Raw genomic sequence first — 23,373 nt, 5'->3', positions numbered from 1 at the left:
AAAATCTAAAAGAGGTTGTTTTGAAACCCAAAAATCTTCAAATTGATCATCTCGAACTCAAGATGCATAAACATGAAAAAAAGTGGATTTCAAATCATAAAATAATACAACTTGTAATGCATTTCTTGATGATCAATTTTCAAGTGTTCATAGATTTGCTCGATCTATACTTCTTTTGAAATTTCAAACTTTATAGTTCGAGATGAAAATAAATTTCACGCCATCACAAAGATTCCTAATATTGAAATGGCATCTTTCGACACTATGTGCTTTACTTTGATTGTTTAGAGCCTTGACCCTTATACAAACCACACCCATTTTTGAATACCAATTCCATGGCAAAGTGAATTCTGTGATCACAATCCACTATAAAAAAAAGAAGCCCACTTTGTTTCCTCTCTTGGTTTTGTTTTCATACAATCACTTTGGATTATAACCTCAGCCAATGTCTAGTTGGATGGAATTCCTCCTCTCAGCACAACCGTGATGCCCAATTCTAGGTCCGAAATCAGAGAGAGAGAGACTTGGGGTTATCTTCTCTGCTGAACCGTCTGGAATATAATACATCATAAATGGATAGAAGAGAAACGCTTACAAGGAGGGAAGATCATCTCATCTCAGCTCAGCACTAGCATAGATCAGATCCCAAGCAAAGAAACCCATCTAAAAACCAGGCACAATCAATCAAAAGAACTACCGATATAACCTTACATGTCATGAAGCCACCTTATATCTTCCACTCTCAGAACTAGCAGCAAAAACATCTGAAGAGATCTCGTAGCTCTCACTCTTTCTACCCCAGCTTGAGTGCCGATGGCTCGAGGGCATCTCTAAAGGGAAGTGCCCACTTGCATCATAGCTATCACGGCCATTGCTGCTTCTATTATATACACTGTCATCTATCTCGGAACCACGCTCTGATACCTTAGAAAGAGCAGCCCCAAGCTCCAAATCCCCTTCAATTTTAGCTCGGATATCTTTAAATACTTCTTCTTCGCTGCCTGGGTGAGGCATTGCCTCTACATCTAGCTCTTCGGTTCTTTGCTCCACTATCTGTCTAAAGTTGTTCTTAGAAGGTGGAATGCTCGTGCAAAATATATCAGCAAAGTTTCTCACACAACCTTGGTCATAAGGATTCTGCCTGCCATCTGCTCTGTATCGGAAGTTCTCGTATGTTGTCTACAGCATAAAATGACGAGACATCATGAAAAATTAGATGGATATGAATGTCGAAAGAAGCACAAAAATCTTCTCAAATTTCTTTAATATAACTTGCATCTATTGGTCAAATTTCTTTAATATAATATCAGAATATTAGACAAATGAATTACTTATTTTGTAGGTGTCCATAAAAAAAGGAAAATGATTTTGAATACCAGTCGTGGGTATAATAGTATACATTCAACAACCCTGATTAGAAGGGAAGAAAATAGACAACCATAATTAGGTGTAGGCTAATCTTTTTTTTTTTTCCTGCAAACTTGATTTGCATGTGTCACATAGTGAAGCAACTGAAAAAATATAAAAAATAATTCAAATCCAATAAATTGATCAAAATGCCCCCAAAGCATTCAAAGGCATTTTGGTCAATTCATTTTATTCGAATTATCTTTCTCAAAATTTTCAGGTGCACCTGATTGAGAAGAATAGACACCCACATTTTCAAGTTAAATAGATTTGTAGAAAAAAGTTAAAATTCAAAGACCACATACAATCATGTCCGTCCATTTTCTCCCTTCTAATTTAGACCGTTGGGTGTTTACCACAGTAGGCATTTCAGAACACTTTCCCAAAAAAATGTTGACAGGCCAAAAGCTATGTGGTTCCAATTCAAAAACATAAAATGTTGACAAGCCATACATCATGTGGTTCCAATTCAAAAACATCTTTCAATACATCTTTTTACTTGGCCAGTATCAGTAATCACCACAGAAAAGTGATTTTTATAACAAAATGGTGAAGGAAGTGATCTTGGTTGCATTGCTAGATGAGAAATGAGATGGTCAATTTCAATTGTAGCGTTGAAACTCAGGATGCAGGCCCAACTAGGTGCTGGTAAACTCTTCTCGTCCTAATAACATAATGCAAATATACGTGACCTACTCATGAAGATATACAAAAGACTGGTAATTAAATATAAATAAGCCAGCAACATAAATTATGTTTTGGCCCACATCAAAGTGAACCAAAAACTTCTTCCCTTTTTACATACATGAAAGCATGATATTTATCATTAGTGAACCCCAATAATGGTTGCGCCAATCAATTACATAAAAGCCCCCAATATAGGGCTGATGTGGGCTGGAGACAACTGACTGAGTCATGAAGACTCAGTGTGTCGCCTGAATTTTTTAGAGTCTTACATAAACCTGGCTAACTTTTGGCCAAGTCTGTGTACAACTGAGTTTTTGGCCAAGTTATCTAGTAATCTAGTGGAGTCAATCCAGGCCAGATTAAAACACTCAAGAACCATTAAAATTGACAACTTTAAAAAAATTAGCGGATGGCCTGACCAGAAAGGGAGCCCTTGACATGCGAATCATGATCAATGAGGTCAACAACAGTTTGATACTTCACATTGATTCTTGGTCATTTTGTTAAGACCTGAGAATCCTCTTCTCATTCATTTTTGTTGGGTCTGAGAACTCCCGCTCTTGTACACATGAGAACAGTCACGTGAGAGATGCAACATGCTCTTTTTCTGAGTCAAGGTTGATGTATTACCTTGTAAAAACGAGATGTACAATATTGGCCACCCACAAGTTAGGAGCTCATGTACCGCTAGAGTGTGAGCATATACATCCAAAAAATGGAGGCAGGAAGCCCCAACCAACCAAAAACCATTGGAACAGAACTCAGAAGTCCTAGCTGTTCCATGTGGGTCCCCTTGCTACACTTCTTTAGCTAGAACTAGACCATCCACTCTGGCATTCCCTCCAGCCATGTATGCTGAAAGGAGACCTGAATAGGCTGGTCAAAAATATAATCAAAGATATGACATCTCGAGGTCCACGAGATGACACTCCTAGAGTCCCCTTCAATTACAAGGCAGTTGCCACAAGAGGGATCAAAACACTTGAGCCCTTTCTGGGGCAGGGCAATCATCTCTGCCATTGTTTTTTTTTTATAATGTTGGCTAGTATTAAGTATGTATATGTAACTTTACAAAAATTGCTCCCCGCACAAGGATTGCTATACAAAAAGGATTGCTATACAAAAAGTCCCTGAGGGTCAAGAAAGAAAAATTACAGGAGCTACAGTAAAATGCTAGACCGAAGTCGTCTGGGTAATGCTGGACTGAGCCCCCACCTTAGCCAGGGCATCTGCGGGGGAGTTGGACTCCCTGCAAATGTTCTTCCAAGAAATGTGGAGATTTGAGCAATCTCCTCAAAAATATGATCGAGTCTCCACGGGCAAGGGAAGGAATAGTAAGCCCATAACAAAACGTTCTTCGAGTCTCCTTCCACGGTAAGCGTAGGACTCTAGGAAGGGTTAAACTTGCGAAGGCCCTCTAACAGAGCTAGGGCCTCAGCAAGAGTCGAGTCTGCTAGGCTTATCGGGCGGGAGTAGAAAAACAAAGTGTTGCCATCAAAGGATCTGAAGATGCCCCCTATTCCAGAGGGTCCCGGGTACCTAGGGAACAACCGTCAAAGTTGAGCTTGATAGTACCTTCCTCTGGTGGTCTCCAGAGAGAAGCATGAGAGATTCTAAAGGTAGAGAGATTCACCAAGGACTGCCAGTTGGTGAAAAGGTCGTAGAAAGCATAATCATCTCTGCCATTGTTGAATCAACAATGCCGATATACCCCAAAAAGGCCAGCAAGAAAACCCCTGTGAGTCTCAAAAATACCACCGAAACCCACCAGACCAAGGTTGCCAAGAGAGCACCAATCAATGTTCAGCTTGACACAACCTTGTTCAGGTGATCTCATCAGGGACAATCTAGGGATGGGTTGAGAGCGGATTGATAAGATTGCCTCTAGTTATTGATGAAGTCATCGTCGCATAGGCCTTGAAGCTTTGGTATTTTTTGCTTAAAAAATGACTGATTGATCTGACCTCATCCTTCATTGCTAGATTAGAGGCATCCTTCCCTTCAAAGATGCAGGAAATCCTTTCCAGCCAGATGACCCAAAGTGTGGCAGCAAGCCAGGCGTGCCACAGAAAGAGCTTTGCAGATTGTATTAAGGTAAGTAGAAAGCACAGAACAGTTGAACTATCAACTGAGGAACTACCGGCCAAGCTCTCATCATGATCAACTGACCAAGGGGGTGCTGGTGTATTGCTTGATAAAAGGAGATGACCAAGAACTTACCAGAACTCCCAGGGGACAAACCAACCTGTCAGCACCAGATTGGGGTAGGAAGGAGTGGAGTGGGTTTTTGAGAAGGCAGCAAAGTAGGGGAAGTTCTTGGCCTCGGAGTGGCCTCGTGAAAGTGAGGTTAGGTATTGATTGGGTGACAGTGACCTGAAAGTCGACGAGGACAAGGCAGCACCCCTGGAAAGTGGTCCCCACCCACAGATCAAGCCAAAATCTTACTCTTTTGCCACTTTTGACCCCAAAGCAGAGCAACTTCTGAAACAGGTGTTGGCATGCTAGAAAAGCACGCCAGCCACCAGAGCTAGAGCACTGGCCACCCCTCAAGTACCAACTCCCTCATCTAGTACCGTAGATGTGGTATGCTCTTTTCTTTAATTAATATTATAGTGTCAACTTTTATTAAAAAAACAAAATTATCATTCTTCAAAGAAATTCTAGCAAAAGAAACTCCAAAACCCTGCAATTCTTAATGTACTTGAGGATTTTTCTGCATCTTAGCAAAGAAAAATAGGCCTTGTTCTGCAAGTATAACCTCAATTGCATGTGACAAATGGATCCTCATATTTCCCTCACCAAGCATCCAATGCTTTGGTTACACTGCACAAAACCACTCTAATAAATGTCGGGAAAACCAGCTCAGGGCAAATCCAAGTCTACCATCCAGAGTTTGACCCGAGTAGAGCCTAAGAAGCCCCAAAAAATCCAAATTCAAGAAAAACATGACAAAGTCAGAAAAATCTTAAGAATAAAAAATATAAAAACTATGTATATGGAAAATGATATGGATTTAAATTGAATGCGTCAGAAATACATAAGCTATATAAATGCAAGCTCAACTTCGATGGTTGCGCTTTGGGAAACCTCGGGCCTGCGAGAATAGGTGCTATACTCAGGGACCACTCTGGTTCAACTATCGCTTCCATTTCTAAAAACATTGGTCATACAAATTCTACAGAAGCAGAGACGACGACGCTACTTGAGGGCCTCAAACTTCTTCATCCCCACAGGATAGAGTCTATTTTAATAGAGGGAGATTCCATGAATGTTATTGCCTGGGCAATAAATCCCCCCCCCCCCACCCCTCTCCCCCTCCCCCTCCCCCTCCCCCTCCCCCTCGGGTTTTGGCTCATATTGTTTATGAGATTAACCACCTTTATAGGGATACACGTCTTATGGAGCCCCATCTGGCGGGAATCAAACCAGGCAGCGGACACTCTCACTAAGGAGGCGGCGACTCAGGATGGTTTACAGGATCGATGTTTTGGATTGGCTTCTTTTTATTGGTTGCTTTGCTACTATCTCATTGTAACCTATAAAAAAATGGCTTTGTTATTCTGCTTTCCCACCCCCCCTTTTCAGAAGGGTTTTTTGTAAATAAAGCTTCCGCCCTGTGGATAGCCTATACTTTCTAGTTTTTTGTACTCTCTTATCTATTAATTAAAGGTTAACTTTCTCAAAAAAACAAAAAAATCGAAAACTCGAAATGTATCCAAAATTTCAAGACAGATCCTCCAATATTTGCTCTTGGTAGGAACCAATGCCTCCAATCTTTGTCAAAGCTTCCTCAAAACCCCAAATCAAAAACCTTAAACCAGATTCCGAATTCGAGTTTGGATCTTATTGATCCATTCTCCTGAAAATTCAGGTGAATGGTGAATGCAAAATAAAAATCTCACAAACAAGATATTTTTATTTTTTCTTTTTAGTAAGAAACAAGCCTATGATTGGATGGAGAGCCAAAAAATAGACTTAGGGAACAAATTTCATCAAAGATCGACCAACCATTGCGAAGAATACACAACTTTCTAAAATTGGGTAAAACCTAAGTCAAAATCTTTGATCTCTCAAATCCATAACATATTTTTTTATTCAAATCTGATCTATCTGACTGATAGATCAAATCAAGGCCAAACTTTGGGTTAAAATTGGTGTCCATAGGGTGAGAAATAAAGAAAAAGGGGGACGGATTTCTACGCTACTTTATATTTCAGTTTCAGCATTGGACTTGGCGAGTTTTGATGACTATCCACATCCACCGAAACTCGTCCAAGTTTTACATCATAGAGATCATAAAAGAATAGGATATACAAACAAAATTTGTTAATTAACTCATTCTTTCAAGTCCAAGTCTCTTGCTATATCTATTTTGGTGTATCATGAGTAATATGCACAACAAGCTGAGTAGCTGAGAAGAGGATGCTGAGATGGATGAGTGGCAAGACAAGGGATAGAATTCAAAATAAATATATTCGGGAGAACTTAAGTGTGGCTCCAATAGGTGATAATATGAGAGAAAGTAGACTTAGGTTGGCTGGCCATGTGTAGTGCAGATCCAGTGCAGCACATGTTTGGAGGTACGAGTTGGTTTAAGTGAAAAGCTTAAAACAAGAGTTAGGCCCAAAAGGATATAGTTGGAAGTAGTGAGAAAAGATATAGGGACTTATGGCCTAACTGAGGGTATAGTCCTTGATAGAGCGGAATAACAGACCAGGATTCATGTAGCCAACCCCAAATAGTTGGAAAAAGGCTTTGATGACGATGATTATGATGATGGGTAATGTGCACAACAATAGCAACTTTATTGGGGGGTAGACTGTCTAGTTTGTTCCTCAAGAGAGGGGGAATCCTCCTGCAGATTTGTCCTTCAGCTATATGATGATATTTATGGAGTTACAGAAATAATAGAACATTCAGAGATACAAGCACCAGTAAGAGGGTTCCCAAATATGACATAAGAGCATTCCATCGTCTCATAGATGCCAAGCACGGATAAGTTTCAAGGCATCAAGGTAGATGAGTCGATTCGGGAAGAGCCTTGCCCTGTAATTTTGTGAGTGGAAATTTTACTGTAGTCCTAGAAGGAAATATGCAGTCGTACTATCAATCTCTTAGCAATGCAGGTGTTCAATGTAAAGTCGCAAGGGACCTTGAACAAAGGTACATTTCCAGCTGCCCAAGTAAATGCTCCTAACTGATTCCTAGACAAATTCCAAAATTGTTTCCTAATCCACTATTACTCATTTCCCCAATGGACATTTCCTTGCAATTCTGGTAGCTTAAACAAACACAAAGCAACACATTGGGATCCAACTATTTCTGCCTCTTCCAGTTTGCTATAATAGCTCCCACATCCAAATCAGCCCAGTCTTTTCTTTTTTGTGACTCAAAACCTAAGATATCACAACATGCTTTCTAATTCAGTTCATAAACTAATGCGTCTTATTGATGATGCCAAAGTTCGATTAGAACGAGGTGATTTGAACATATGTGAAACCAAGTCTTTTATTTCATAGTTGAGAGCAATTTTGGTGGTTACTTCTTAATAAGTGGGGTCAGAAAAGGCCAATACCCCTTGAACTCTGGAGGAGATCAAGGTACATCATCCTAAGGATTACACAGACCTATATTTTTATAAATGGTCAGCCCAAATGGGTCCTAAGCATTTCAGTGACTATAATGTGCATTGTTCAAAAAAGCGAACCGCCCAGCGCCTAGGCGGTCCAGAAGGCCTGGGCGGCCGCCTAGGTGGTATGGAATCCGCCTAGGCAGCTGCCCAAGGCCTGCACCCTGCCTAGAGGTGGAAAACTTTTTTTTTTTTCATTTTTTTCAAAGGTATAAAAGTTAAGAATGATGGCTTTTAGGTTCATCTGAACCCTAAACCAACCAGAACCCCTTTTAGAGTAACAGAAACCTCCAAAAACTACATTTCATTGGATCGAATCATCGAAGTGTTTTTTAAAATTTCGAGTTCAAGCTACCAAAGTAAGTGCATTTTTTAGATTGCTTGTTTTATTTTGAGATGTCTTCTTCAGAAGTTAGTCCGAGTGGAGATCCAGGTTGAAAATATGGATACAACCCGAATCCAAATGACAAAAATCGCATTAGATGCAATTTTTGTGAAAAAGATACAAAATGAGGCATAAACCGGTTTAAGAAACATCTTGCCGGTATTAAAGAGGATGTTGCCCTTGTAAAAATGTTCCTGAAGTCATCAAGGAGGAGATTAAACAATTTTTAAGTTATGGAAAACAAAAACATGAACAAAATCCTTGTCATAGATCTATTTCTGCTACTCTTAGAAAAAGTGATCCAAGTTGGAAGTATGGGTACAACCCAAAACCAAATGATAAAAAATGTATAAGGTGTAATTTTTGTAAAAAAGATACCAATGGGGGTATTAGCCGATTCAAAAAACACCTTGCTGGTGTTAGAGGTAATGTTGCTTCTTGTACAAAGGTTCCTGAACCAGTTCGAGATGAGATTAGACATCTTCTGAATTTTGAAGAACCAAAAAAGGATGAAAATAAGCCTTGTTCTATAGAAGTATCTCCTCCAGTTTCTAGTCGGAGTGGTGATCCGGGTTAGAAGTATGGTTATAACCTGAATCCAAGTGATAAAAATCGTATTAAATGTAATTATTGTGGAAAGGATCCTAATGGGGGCATTTACCGATTTAAAAAACACCTTGCCAGTATGACAGGAGATGTTGCCCCATGTAAAAATGTTCCTGAGGCTACCAAGGAGGAAATTATACAATATTTGAGTTCAGAGAAGCACAAAAAAGAAGGGTAGAGCAGCCAAGACTCCTAGGGCCTCATCTGCACAGACTGCACATACTAGTAAGAGGAAGGTAGAAAAAGAGGAGGAAGAGGCAGATTCAGAAGAAACAGAGGAGGACGAGCATTATATTGAAGAAGGAGATGACTTTGATGATGATAACCTCAACTCTGATGTATATGATGAAGCTTGCCTTATTGATATTCCTTCTAATGATGATGATGATGATGATTACTGAAGACGCGTGCCTCTTGGTGCTGACTGCTGAGTGTTGAGTGTTGAGTGTTGAGTGTTGAGTGTTGAGTGTTGAGTCTGTTGACAGTTGTGTTAAGTCATGAGTGTTGACTTTTGTTAGACTGTATATTTTCTAAATTTCTGTACATTTATGTTATGTTGAGTGTTGACTTTTATATCTTACACTTGTATGGTTTTACAGTTTACTGTTTTAACAATATGGATTATCAAAATTATCTTCTCGACTTCTATCTTTTTTCTTTTTTTTTTTTCAATTTGGAAAATGGTATATTGGGATTTTTACTTTTTTTTCATTTGGGCAGCTGCCCAGGTTCTGGGTGCTCGCCTAGACGCTAGGCGGCCTGGACCCCCCAGGTCGCCTAGGACCCGCCTAGCGCTTTTTGATACGCTGATAATGTGTGGTCCTCACTTCGAAGATACCATCCCTGCAGATCTAGTGCACCTCAATCCCAACTCATAACAGAATTAGACCGCGTACCAAGTGCGATATCAATTGAAATTCGGATCCTCTGTTGCAATTCATCACGTGTATAAGGTTCACAAATCCAAGTGTTCACTCTGCATTCATGATTAAGGAATGCAAATTGCAACTATTGAAATACCTGTCATGTGTAATGAACTTGAAATACACCGAAGAGGCCATGAAATTCAGGTTTCACAATCAAGACAGGAAAGATTGCACAAGATATGAGCCGTCTCTCACAGACTAAGCCAGGAAGGAGTCATAAACAACGATTCTGTAGCAATGAATGACCCACAAAGGATCCAAGAGTTGTTGGTCACAAATTATTTAAAAGCAAATATTGCAGAATTTTCATTTATTTCCAGAAAGCTAATACTTGTCGATATTGTAATGCATATATCAATTTAGATATATAATATTCCCAGCTAACTTGTATAACTATCTTCTATTAAGTTGATATGCTCAATAATGTCAATGTACAGCTGCTCAATAATTTCAATGTACAGTATAATGCAGGACATATGTGGCCACCCAAGATAATTATGTTTCAAGGAAAAAAGAACGGACCTGATTGGTGCTGATGAGGTATAAATGAAAGACTGTAAGGCCACCAACAAACCATACAGCAATGAAACAGTAGATCATGAGTATCACTGAGGCAGGTGAATGCCTAAGTGCTCTCCATACGGTATGATATTCCCCATCCATCAGAAATTTAATATACAAAGCAGACATAGCGAACACATATATGCAAAGAAGGGTTGAAGATGCTACAAACATGAAGAAGTACCGATAATTTCGCTGCCAGAGATAAACAAGAATTGATTAGATTTTGTTACTGATAGTGGAAATCGAATTAGTTAGATAAGGCATGTCAACAATTCACGTACATAGGAATGGGACACACATCAAACACATCAAGTACATGGAAGAGAATGAATACAAAATACACTGTGAAGATCCAAATTCCACATTAAACATAGCAAGTAATTCATAGGTCAAGACATAATATACATTCAAAACAAAATAATAGGTCATGACATAATATACAATTAAAACCACATAAAACAGCATCCCATAAAGTCCTTAAAAAATTATACACCACGAAACTAAAAATAGGTCCAAACATACAAATATGCAAACTGGACAAGCCCCCTAAATGTATGAGTTAAATTCAAACGTTTAAACTTTGTCAAGTATCTTCATAAGAAAGAGAAATAACATAAATATGACAAACATGGGAAGGAAATATGTTAACTATGACAGGTCTATGGCCCAGTCTACAAATGCTTAAAACTCAAAAAATTTATGCATAAGACCCCCATACAACCCATTTTATACAAGTTATAATGAATGTGCAGCCATAACGAACTTATATAAGGGGCAAATACCCAATGATACACAACTCAAAAGAAGGCCCAAAACACCTCTAGGAAGCCCAAACACAAATTTCCATTCAATAGAAAACAACATGAGATTGCATGGTCACAAGACTCTATACTCGCATACAAAATCGTCATTGTATTACAAAAAACAATAGCCTTAAACACTTTCAATAATCCAACAAACTCTTATCCATTGTAATATCAAGAATTACAACGCATGAATAAACTCAAAACCACAGACGAAGGACTATGGAGAAGCCAAATTACCTGAAAATAGCCTAGGATCACTTCCTCTGGATTTCGTGCATCCCAAACCAGATCTCCCCTTTCACTAGTGCCAGAATTGGGACCTAGTGCTCTCCTCCAAGTGGTAAGCCAAGAAGGACACAACCCTAACTCAGTTTGGCCTCTGAGATGGGTTAGGAATGTAGTGGGAAAGATGGCCAAGAATGCACCATGTTGGGTGTAGAAAGATGGAGGCAAGAACAAAGTTTATGTACACACTATGTGGGAGACAATGTGCAGGACAATGGACAAGCAACCCGAGGGCTTTGAAGAGAGAGATTGTAGAACATTAAGGTGGACTTTTACCTTGCTGGTTTTGACCTTAGCGAAGTAGATATCAATGACATTAATGGGGCGTGGTGCTTCTAACTAGGGACATAGTAGGCAAGGAGATAATATAAGGTTTAGTGATAGAAAGGAAGTATACGGATATGAAGCATATGACTCTATGGTCTAGGGAGCAAGGTTTAATCTCAAGTAGATGGGTGTGGGTCTCTAGGAGCTCTCTCCTATCACCAATTTGGCAGCATAACAATGCTTGTGCAAGTATATCAAAGGAGGAGCCAAGCACTTTATTTATAGTGCTTAGGGTTTCAATAATGTGTAGAAGGTTCTTCTTATAGAGGAACGTTATGGGTCATTAATCTTGAAAATCTTTAGGGTGAAAAGAGGCTCAATCTAAGTCACTCATCCCTTTAAATGCATTTGGTCTTATTTAAGGCCATGTTCACTTAGAGATCATAAATATCCTCCTTAAATCAAGGGTCTAATGATCTCATGTGTGGAAGGGAAGATTAGAAATATAGACACATGGGATGGCGTGTGCCCCTCAAGCTCTCTCTCTCTCACACACACACTTGAAAGGAGAGATAATATGGAATCTTTCTCTATCTTTAACCACTCTCTCTCTTACACTGTACTTAAAGAAGAGCGAAGATGAAATATCTCTCTCTTTCTCTCTCTCTAACCACTTCACACTCGTGTTTAAGTGACATTGTCCAAGGTAACTTTACATGTGGGCTAGGGATCTTATGTCATGTGTCTCTCCTTAGACACAATTACTGATTTGTCCATGGTCCCAATAAATTTAAAGGAACATTAGGGCTTCGATAGCTAGGGGATGAGGGTGTTGAATCTCAGACCTTGATTGATGATAGCTCATCAAGGGACAAGTGGCTTGGATTGATACTCTCCATGGATCTCCAAGATCAATGACACTTAGTTCTCGTCCCCTAAGAAGAACCTTCTATACATGCTTGAAACCTACTTGGCACCATAAATAGGGGTGCTTGGCACCTCATTTGATACACCTCCACAAGCATTGTTATGCTGTCAAATTGGTGAGAGAGAGAGCTCCTAGAGATCCACGCCCCTCTTCTTGAGATTAAACTCTCCTAAACCATAGAGTGTTAATGCTCCATAGCCCAATACTTCCTATCTACCACTATGCCTTGTATGATTCCATCACCTTGCATACTCTATACCTTGTCGCTCAAGGCCCCATTAATGGTGATTGATGCCTCTCCAAGGTCTAAGCTAGTAAGATAAAAACCCACTTTAAATTCTATAGTTTCCCTCTCCTAAGCCCTCATATTGCTTGTTCATTGTCAAGTACTTTGTCTCCCACATAGTACGTGCATAAGCCTTGTTCTTGCCTCCATCTTTCTATACCCAACACGGTGCATTTTTGGGCATCTTTCCTGCTTTATGCTTAGCCCATCTCAAAGGCCAAACAAAGTTAGGGTGGATTTCTTCTTGGCTTCCTACTTGGAGGGGAGCATTGGGCTCCAATCCCAGTATTATTAGAAGCGGAGATCCAGTTTGGGCTGCATGAAATCCCAAGGAGGTGAACCCACGAAATTTTCAGGTAATTTGGAATCCCCAAGGTCCTTTGTTTTCAGTTTTGAGTTTATTCATGAGTTTTTTTTTTTTTTTTCTACATGTTATCTTTTGTATTTAGTAAGTAGTTACAAGAAAAGTAAATAAGAGAGTAGGCACAGACCAGGTCTCCTATACAAAAAACCTTGAGGGTACAAATTGAGTTTATTCATAAGTTGTAAGTCTTGAGACTACAGGATAAGTATTCGTTGGATTATTGGAAGTGTTTGATGTAACTATCATTTTTTATTGCTGATTTTGTACGAGTACATAGCTTGTATCCATAAAATCTTATGTTGTTTAATTGAATGGAAATTTGTGTTGGAGCTTCTTAGATGTGTTTTGACTTTTGAGCCTTCTTTTGAGTTGTATATCAATGGGTATGGGCCCTTGTATCAGTCCCTTGTGGCTGCACTTTCATTGTAACCTGTATATTTTGGTTTGTATGGGGTCTTATTGCCTAAAATTTTTAAGTTGTAAGATCGGTCGATAAACCATAAATACAGATTTATATACACATTAATCACTGAATTTGTCTAAAATACCATTCAAAAAATAAAAAATCTGTATCAAATAAATGATTGTAGTCAAAACACATGTATACGTAAAAAAAGGTCTCGTAAACTAACTGACCAAAGTCCTGAAGAATCAAGAAAAACATAGGGAAATTATCAAAAATATCTATGTTTTAATAATTCAAAAAAACTATAATTTTTAATTCTATGCACATGACCATTTTTCTCATTTTATTTTTTTAACCCAAAAAACCCCTTTAAGAACCTATTAGGTTTGTGATGGATCCATCACGAGCGTAATAGGTCAATGATGGTCCCAAGCACCCACTTGCATGCCGAACTGGGAAAAACCTATTAGATCCGTGAAGACCCATCATGGACCTAGTAGGTTCATGATGGTCAAAATAGGTCCCAAGATCATCATGGACCTATTAGGTCCGTGATGAGTCTTCACAAACCTAATAGGCCTGTGATGGTCCCAAGTCCCATACTTTTCTTAATCACAGTTGAATAAAGACATGTAAAAAAACTCATCCTCATCCCTCTACTGCCTATCTTTCCAGTCTGAACCATACTTCTTTTTTTTTTTTTTGGGAAATGTTTGACGAGATTTTTGTATCACTTTCCAATGAGTATGGTTCAAACTTTGGAACAGTCTAAACCATACTTAGAGATCTTTACACATGAATGTCCTTTCCCTCCAAAATTTAGAAGCTAGGATCTTCTCCACAGGTGGCATTCTTACTCTTAATAAAATCTTTCCAGTTACTTCCATGTAATTCCTAGGGAATCCTGTTCAAGATTTGCTACTCACACCCACACCCATCAGGCGCCTTCGTTGCCAATCCCTATATGAATTGGGTTCTAAGTTACCAAAAACAAAATCTCCGCGATGAGGTGTTGATCTTGTCCCCAATCAGAACATCACAGACCTATTAAGTTTGTGAAGACTGATGGTCTTGGGATAATCCCAAACCTATTAAGCCCATGATGGGTCTTCACGGACCTATTAGATCCGTGAAGCCCCAAGCACCCACTTGGGTGCTTGGGTCCATCATGGAAATATGAGTAAAACTGAAGAAATATCGGTATTTTTCGAATCGCTGAAACAAAGGGATTTTTTCATAATTTCCCAAAGTAATATATGGTTCAGATACACTTGATTTCCATCCTTCAATATGTAGGGATGTGTGAGTGTGTGTAAAGGAGGAAAAGGACACTGCAAAGTTTAACCCATACAAATTTACTAAGGCTGCATTTGGAAAGTACTATTTTATACAATAAAGTTCAATGACATAAGAATCCTGTGGCGGTCAATGAAATATCATTTGCCATGCGCTTAGTACCAAGTAGCCATTCAATGCGCTGATTTTTTATCCCCCTTTTGCAATGGATTTGGAAAGAATTCACGGTCCTTGTGCTCTATTGTGCAGAGCACAATGGGACACAACACCCATCACATTAGTGATATTCACAGGTGGCTCTCTCAAACCCGGCCTAAACAAGTTAAAATTATCACATAGCAACAAGATGCAGTGAAGGAATTACCAGTCCAACACACTGCCCAACCCAGGGGCAGTGATGATCGAATCGCTGAACGCAGTTATTGCAAATGGAGCAATGCGAGCAACGAGGAGGACGATACACCATACATGTATCACAATACTTGACCTTAACAACCACGCCACTGGGTAATTGGACTTCTCTGGTGCGGGGAAATGGAGGTCTTGGAGTTTGTCCCACACTAGTATTATTGGGATTGGAGTACTCATGCTGCACATCTATGGGGGGATGCAAAGCTCGAGGTACAATACCAGGATCTTGAGCAGAAGTAAGAAGCAGCAGCACTAACACCTTCCATAAGCAACAATGAGGATAACATAAGCATATAGATGTTTTATCTAAGGAAAAGTACACAACAAGGCCATTTACTTTTGGTACAAGGAGATCACGAACAACTTTGCTCGTCAGATTCAAATATGGTGGTTGTAAAAGTGTCATTGACTAGAATGAAAATTAAAAAAATATATATATATCAAACTTCGTAACATGCCCTAAGCCATCCAATTTGACATCTGATGACTAGTAATAAATGTGACCTCCTTGCAACAGATAAATGCTCTCATAGTATACATTCCCTTATCTAAAATGTCATACAAGTAGTATGAAAAACTATGCAAGTAGTTCAATACTTCAATCATCTCCACAAAAAGAATTCTGAAAAGATAACTGATAGCATGAAAAATGAGCAACCTATGCATGATTCATGAACATCTAGAAGTCAATGACAAGGGCAGAAACATCAGAATGCCTGATGGGAGACAGAGAAAAAAAAAAAAAAGACACCAAAAAAGAAGATACCATCATTAAACTAATCGTTTGTCATGTTACAATCAGTCAATGTCAATTATATCGACTGCTAGCAAGCAACACCATGAGACCCATGGGCACGTAGATGTGAGTGAGTGAATGAGTGATGAGTAAGTGAGTGAGTGAGTGTGTGTGTGTGTGAGAGAGAGAGAGAGAGAAAGAGAGAGAGGGAGAGATGAGTGTGTATGTGTGTGTGTGAGAGACAGAGAGAGAGATGGTTAGCCATTTGAAACTAAATCTAAATAAAAATCATGTTTTTAAGAAGAAATTTAATGTAAATAAATTTTCAAAAAAATAAATATTCAATAAATATTCAAATTTAACATTCACAAGAATACCTAGGATAAAATCAACTTGGAAAGACGATCTAATAGCAATTCCAAAAAAAAATTAATCTTTAATTGTGTGTATGAATGCATTAGCACATCCACACATCCCTGACTAGTAATCAATGTGGTAATTAAAAGGATCATTTATCTAGACTCTCCTGGTTATTCAGATGAGTGATGAAATTCAAAATATCATACAAATCAGTCATCTTTTTTACAGAATTATATTATTTAAGTAAGGGCATTGAACGAAAACTTGCACATGGACACACTAGCGCATGCCGCTCAAAATGACCCCAAACAATGTCGAACAGCGAGGCATGCACCTCAAACAAATGAAATGAAACAAGGGAAAAAAGCCTCATTAACGATGAGGTATATGTTTTCCATTTTAGGATTTTGTACTCAACTTGTCCACAGCTTGTAAACAAACTGAATCAGGTTTAAAGATTTGCTTACTAGTGTGCTTATTTTGAACATGGTTATTGTAGATTTTTCCCCTATGTGATTTTGGCTTTGGAGGTCATTCAAGCTCCAAGGCCATGTTCATGTTGACTAGAAATCATGGCTCTCCAGAACTCATGGAAGCCAAACACAAAGCAGTTCTCCACTTCAATGCAACTCTCAAATGCAGTCCAGTCGGCACTTTTGCTTTAACTCACCAGAACTCCTGGGATTTGCCCTTCGGAGGGCATAGGACACTTACTAGAGATCAGTGTTCGCAAAATCGAATTGGAACGGTTAACCGGACATGGGCATGGAAGCGGTTTAACCGGCCTAACCAGTTAACCGGCCGATTCAACCGCTCTAACAGGGCAAGTCCCAGGCGGTCAAAAAAGTGTTTAAAAAAAAAATACAAAAAAAATCTACTAAAATATGAAAAGCATACGAAAAATGATTAAAACAAAACACATTCAAATGAAGTTGAAAATTAATGAAAAAAATGGATTTTAGCCCACTTTATATTTTCCAATTGCTATTTTAAAATTAAAAAAAAAAGATGGGAAAAAATAAAAGTGAGTATTAATGATCAAAACATTTTTTAATATTTACCATAATGTAAAGAATATTTCAAAATGCATTACAAATTAAATTCCTTATTTTTGAGAATTTATATATATATATATATATATATATATATATATATATATATTTTTTTTTTTTTTTTTTTAAATACCGGTTGATCACCCTAACCGCCCTTATATATAGATTTTTTTGAATTTTTTTTTTAAAATACAAGTTGATCACCCTAACCGCCCAAAACCGGAACCAGCCAGTAGCCTGTTTTGATCTAACCGAGCAGTTAGTGGTTAGATCAGGCGATTTTGCGAACAATGCTAGAGACACACTTACTAGAGATGCAGCTCCTTCAAACCCCTGGAGTATGTTCATTCCCTCTAGTTCTTCATGTTTTAGTTCTTATATGGTATTGTTTTCTCATTATCAGCCAAAGTGATATAGGAAGGGTATTTAGAATAATGATCCAGGCCAGGTCCTACGTTAGCAGTGATGGGGTGAAACAAGGCAAGATGAGGAGGGAACTAGACTTTGAAAAGGGGTAAGGGGGGGGAACACTTTGGTTGGAAACTTGGAATTGCAGGTGACTAAACCAAGCATTTTCAGAAGAAAGGGATGTTTTCTCTTGGAGGGTTTGAATGTGAGAAAAGTAAGGGATTTAGTCCTCATGGCTCACATAATGGAAAGTAGCCCAACAGAAAGAGAGGTCCACCCCTCTCAGTGGTAGTACCATAGGGATAAGGCAGGTCTAAATCAGAAAGAAGAAACCTTTGTGAGGTTAGAGGTGCCAAATGAGGTGATAAGGGTTACAAGGAAGGTGTTTAGTGTTTTCATGATGGGGAAATCCATCCCCAGCACCCCGATATCCCTTTTCTGCAAGAATGCATGAGAAAAAAAATTGAAATTTGGGAATGGAGCTAGGTGTAAGCATCAGGAGCAACAGCTGACACTTGATTAGATTGGGGGAGTGAATGATTATATGGGGGCCTAGAGTCTGCTTTTGCTTTTTTAGTATTCCTATAGAAAAAAAGAAGAGAGAGGATGCAGAGGTGCGAAATGGTCTGCTAGCTTCTTGGAGGGGTTAAAGTTTAAGGTTTGGTTAGAACTCAAACTGAGCCCCAGGGCTGCAGTCTAGGTAAGCATGATTAACCACTGAAAGGGACGAGTATGGAAGAGCACTTGTGCAAGGACAATCAGGGCCAAAGAAGGTAAAACCCTGGTTAACTTGATTGCTTTTAGTGAATTAGCATCATGTTTGAAAGTGGGGGAGGTCAATTTTTGCACTCCAGTTACTTTCATCTTATAAACAGTAGCTTATAAAACTGTACGATTATTCTACATGAAACAATATTTTATAAAGAATACATCCTAAATGTACATTGCTCTAGTTAAATGATACTATGACGCACATCAAATCATAGGAATGCAAACAAGTAAAGCTAATCTCTTCAAATTAAACATCAAAAACACAAGATACAAAAAATATTTAACTTCCACCAACAAAATAATATTTCCAATGAGTAAAGAAGATGAAATAGAATAGCAATTGATAGAAAAGATAGAACAATTATGTCCATATCAGATTATGCATTTTCAAGAACTTATCCCCCAAAGAGATACAAAGGAACATGTACTAACATAGAAAGTGTATACTATTGCTACCACCAGAATCGCATAACCGGCGTTGTAGGTAGGGAATTGGTGACGAAGGTGTCTTGCAATGAATACACAAAATATGACAATAGGAACAAGAATAAGCAATATGGTGATAAAAAGGGACCTAACGTCGGGTCCAAATATCACCCTCCCACCCAAAAAGAATCTCTACAAGTAAAAAACAGCACAGTGGTTAGTTCACATAATAAGTAACTTTAGAAGCAAAACTGGAACAAGTAACTTTCAAGCAAAGCAGCAAACTAGATACAACAAGAATCAACATATACACTAAGACTACCCTTTGTAGTGCAACATGTCTGACTTCCACCATAAACTAAGCAATATTAATAGATGGGAAATGGAAAACACAAAAGCAAATCATACAGAATTATGTAGCCACTTTCCACTAGGAGGAGACCATAGAATGTTTCAAAATCCACCAAACGATTGAACTGCAAGAATTCCAGACTTTCATTTCATAGATAACTGTGCAGGAGGAAACTCAAAATGGAGGAAATTCAAAGAAAGTATGATACATCCAATAAAAAACTCACTCCCATTAAATTTTCCATGCAAAGAGGCTCACACAAGAAAATGCATAGGTAGATATTTTTCATTGATGCAGAGTTCGAAAGCTGGATGCACTTGAAAAAATTCCTGGGCCCAACACCAAGGCAACGTATCTGGTAAGAGAATATCATACTTGCACACTTTAGGCAGAAGTGAGTGAGAGCTTGTGAGGTTAGTACAAACCAGGAATGCCTCAACGTGCCAATATGCTTCCCACAATTTTTAGCCAAGAGCCAAGATGGGTTTATAATTTTCAAAAATTGGCCAAACATTCAGTTGAAAAGTATTGCACAAAAATGCTTTGGGGAAAATTTTCAGCTTTCCAGAAAACTCATCACAAGGGGTTTGCAACTATGAGGATTCCCTTGAGAGAGTTGAGACAAATAGGATTCTTCTATAAGACCAATCAAGACTAATAATTAATCTAATATTCACCTAAATCGATGATCCTGAGCAATGTCACTAAGATTGGACTGGACCTGCCGGTCAGACCAGTTGGACCACAAACCAGTCATGGAATTGGTTATGTCTGGTAATAAACCATTTAGAACTAGTTCAATTAGTTGGCCAGACAAATTTAGACTGGCTGATCAGATCTTATTTTTTTTCTATTTTTTAATCTTTTGTTAATATCTTTTTTCAAAATTAGAATAACTGGTGAACTAGCGGGTCCAATTGTTCGGACCATACCAATGCCCTCACATGTTCGACAATCGCACCTAGTCTCAATAACATTGATGTGAAATCTACCATGGCTGAGGCCTAGCCCTCATTTATGCCAACACATTTATAATGTCATTTGAATTCTAATTCAACAAGGAATTTAGGCACCACCTATTACATACAAAACTAAAACAGTGTTTCTATTCTTGAGCAAACACGGTAAGCAAGAGTCTTTGCCTCAAAAGTCAGAACCCCCACGAGGAAGCAGCTTAGAATTCATCATTTGATCTCCATTCCAGTAAAGTTCATTGATTTTCATGTGGTTTTATCGCATATTCCCAGCTTGGAAGTAGAAGCTTGCATTTGCTTATGTTTCTCAGGACGAACACAACTTCCAGCCCTCAATTGTAGGGCTTTCATCAAAACCAAGCAATCTAAGGTGGGGCAACACAATATGGGAAGCAAGGTCCATGGCCCCACTAGAACTTGTCTGAAATGGGGCGTGGGACCCACTAGAGGTCCTCTATGATTTTGGGTCGCACTGAAAGTCTGAGAGAGGCAAGCCAAGAAAAGAATGCACCCACGTTGGTACCCCACTAGCCTAAGTTCTCTTTATTTATTATTTTTATTTTTCCCAATGTAATTGGAGCTATTGTTAACTAAATACGTTTCTTTCGTGTTTGTTGGGTTTCCTTTTTGTATTGGAGCCTTGGTAGGTATCAGTTGCTTGAAACCGAAGTAAACTAGATTTAGTAACCAGGTTATTATAAATACACGTAAGCCAAACATGATTTTGAAAAACAAATTTGCTTCTTGCAAACTTCAGTGGTGCTGATTCCGTCTCCTTATGCTGCCAAGTCCACAAGTTATCATGGTGCTGATTCCACAGAAACCCAAGTTTTGTGTAGTGCCGGTTCAATACGAATCTCGAACACTTCCCCCTCCTCCCATAGCAATCACCACCTATAGAAACCACCACCGACATCCATTTTCACTCTGCATCCCCACGTGCCATCACCTCCATCTACACATTACACCATCCGCCATCATCTCTTTCTTATAGACAACCCCATGCTCTGCATCATCTCTAGACCCTATCAAACTAGGCACGCCACCTTCCATCATCTCCACCATAACATCATCCTAATACTCCTTTATCTTCAGCCTACAAGGTTACACCTATGCATCACAAGACATATTCCTCATCTCCAAAAAATCAAAACCCTAATTCCAAAAAATCAATCGATGCCAATCCCAATTCCAAAACCGTAAACTCAGCTCCCTCCAAACCCAATCATAACCACTTAAACCATGACTTGAGTCCCATAAATCCTAACCCCTAGTCTACGTTTTAGTCATGTGGAATCATCTCTGTGGTCCTACAACAAATTGCCAGATGCAACCATACTAGCATGGACACCTCTGAGTTAAGGAAATGATTGCCTTGGTTTTATATTCCTTTACTGGCCTTGATTCAATGCTTCAGGAAATTATACTTTAAAGAACAACTGCAATTCGTTAAAGCAAATGACAACCAAAGCATATATATATTATCAACCCTTTTCCCTTATATGCTTTAGCCCTAAACAATATGCCACAATCCCTTGAAATCTGCCGTATAAATAAAATCTTCTTCAGTTGTATAGTATGGGTCAGCTTTCCCGTCATTCAAACTGTGTAACGCTCTGATTTCCCAGGGCATCTTCAGTCAAATCTAACAGAAACGTTTGCTTGCTTCTTACATTGTGGAAAATCTTTTCAAGCAAATATCTTCTGATATCCTAGGATACTTAAGCAAGAATTCTGCCCCATTACACATAACTACCCATAAGCCACTTGACTTTCCACTAGTACTCACAACATATAAAAATGGAACCTGTGCAACAATAATGAGCAATACTGTCTCTCTCTCAAAAAAAGAAAAAGGAGAAAAAAAGAATAAGACTGCGTTTTTCGTGCACTATCAGAATTATCTCTACAGAAGATAATTGATGGAAATTTTTCTCATTTTTTTTTTTATAACAACATTGGACATTAGAAGTCAAATGGCGTATGCCATGATAATTTACATCACATTACATGTAAAACACATACCGTACACTAAAAAAGTAAGTCTTACTGATATACCCACAAAAAATAGAAAATAACAAGCTCAATAAATTATGAAATAGAAAAACTCGAGCTAATGACAAAGAAGGACTTCAATAAGGGCAGAGTGTATTTAAAAGGTCGAAAATTTTACATTATTTCCTTTCCAAACTTGGTAGGTCCGCTTGGCCATGGGGTCTTCTGATACGTTCATGCCTGCCATCACCTAATAGTAACCTTGTGAAATGTAAAACTCCATAAAAAGAAAAGTTGTTGTTGGCCACAGAAACAGGCATTTTAGCTCATCAGAGCCTCCAACATTTGCCCCACCAAAATGAATTTCTCCAATCATTGAGCTCGAGCTCAAGTCACGATATGATCAAATTACCACTCCTTCATTAATAGCTTCCGCTGTGTATCCAAGGAAAAAAAAAATTAAGATCAAAAGCACCCTTAAATTTTACAATTTGCAACAAATGTTAATCAACTAAGTACACAGACGACACAGCACATCAAAGGAGTCCAAGAAACTTAAAGTATCACCGTTAAGCACCAAATTCACTATTAAATTAGCCAAGTAGGCTTGTGCTTAATAGTAGAGAATTGCCCAATTCCCAAGCAAAGAACAAGTGAATATGCAAATTTTAGGTCCCATTTAGTCTCAATTTTAAACTGGGCATTGTAAGGTAAGCATTACACAAATGAATTCAAATGTTGAAGCTCAATCATAAGCAAACAAAAGGGGCAAGGAATTCCACAAATAAATGAGAAAAATCACTGAGACAAATAGCGAAATGAAAGCCATATGCGAACAAAAACGGCTCAATCAAGTTCATATTTGAGTTCAAAACCCCAAACCTTTCAGATCTTAACAAGCAACAGATAACGAACAATTACAGGAAAATGGGCAAAAAGAAAACCTATTATCGAAGAAGATGATTGTACCGACCTAAGAGACCCTCGGTTAAAATAGAGAGAATTGGAGACAGAGAGAGAGAGAGAGAGCGTGTGTGTGTAAAGAA

The 23,373-nt window shown here is 38.6% G+C and overlaps 1 protein-coding gene across 3 annotated transcripts; it reads right to left on the bottom strand.

The window, feature by feature from the left end:
* Positions 1 to 213: 213 nt before the first annotated feature.
* Positions 214 to 22,631, bottom strand: LOC18424144 (protein S-acyltransferase 8). 3 transcript variants are annotated; one of them, XM_006828737.4, is made up of 5 exons: positions 22,506 to 22,631; positions 19,013 to 19,198; positions 15,207 to 15,512; positions 10,163 to 10,396; positions 214 to 1,179 (listed from the first exon to the last, which is right to left on the bottom strand). In XM_006828737.4, exons 1-5 carry the CDS (start codon positions 22,572 to 22,574, stop codon positions 715 to 717), a joined length of 1,260 nt encoding a protein of 419 aa, XP_006828800.1. In that variant the 5' UTR covers positions 22,575 to 22,631; the 3' UTR covers positions 214 to 714. The 3 variants fall into 3 exon arrangements, with proteins under 3 accessions (XP_006828800.1, XP_088703799.1, XP_088703798.1); XM_088847673.1 differs by lacking the exon at positions 15,207 to 15,512; XM_088847672.1 differs by lacking the exon at positions 19,013 to 19,198.
* Between the last annotated feature and the right edge of the window lie 742 nt (positions 22,632 to 23,373).

Source organism: Amborella trichopoda, chromosome 9 (genome assembly GCF_054954075.1).
Source record: "Amborella trichopoda isolate Santa Cruz 75 chromosome 9, AtrichopodaSantaCruz75HAP2 v2.0, whole genome shotgun sequence".
NCBI lineage: Eukaryota > Viridiplantae > Streptophyta > Magnoliopsida > Amborellales > Amborellaceae > Amborella > Amborella trichopoda.
Note: the sequence above shows the minus strand (reverse complement) of the source record. Positions and strands in the feature narration are given on the sequence as shown.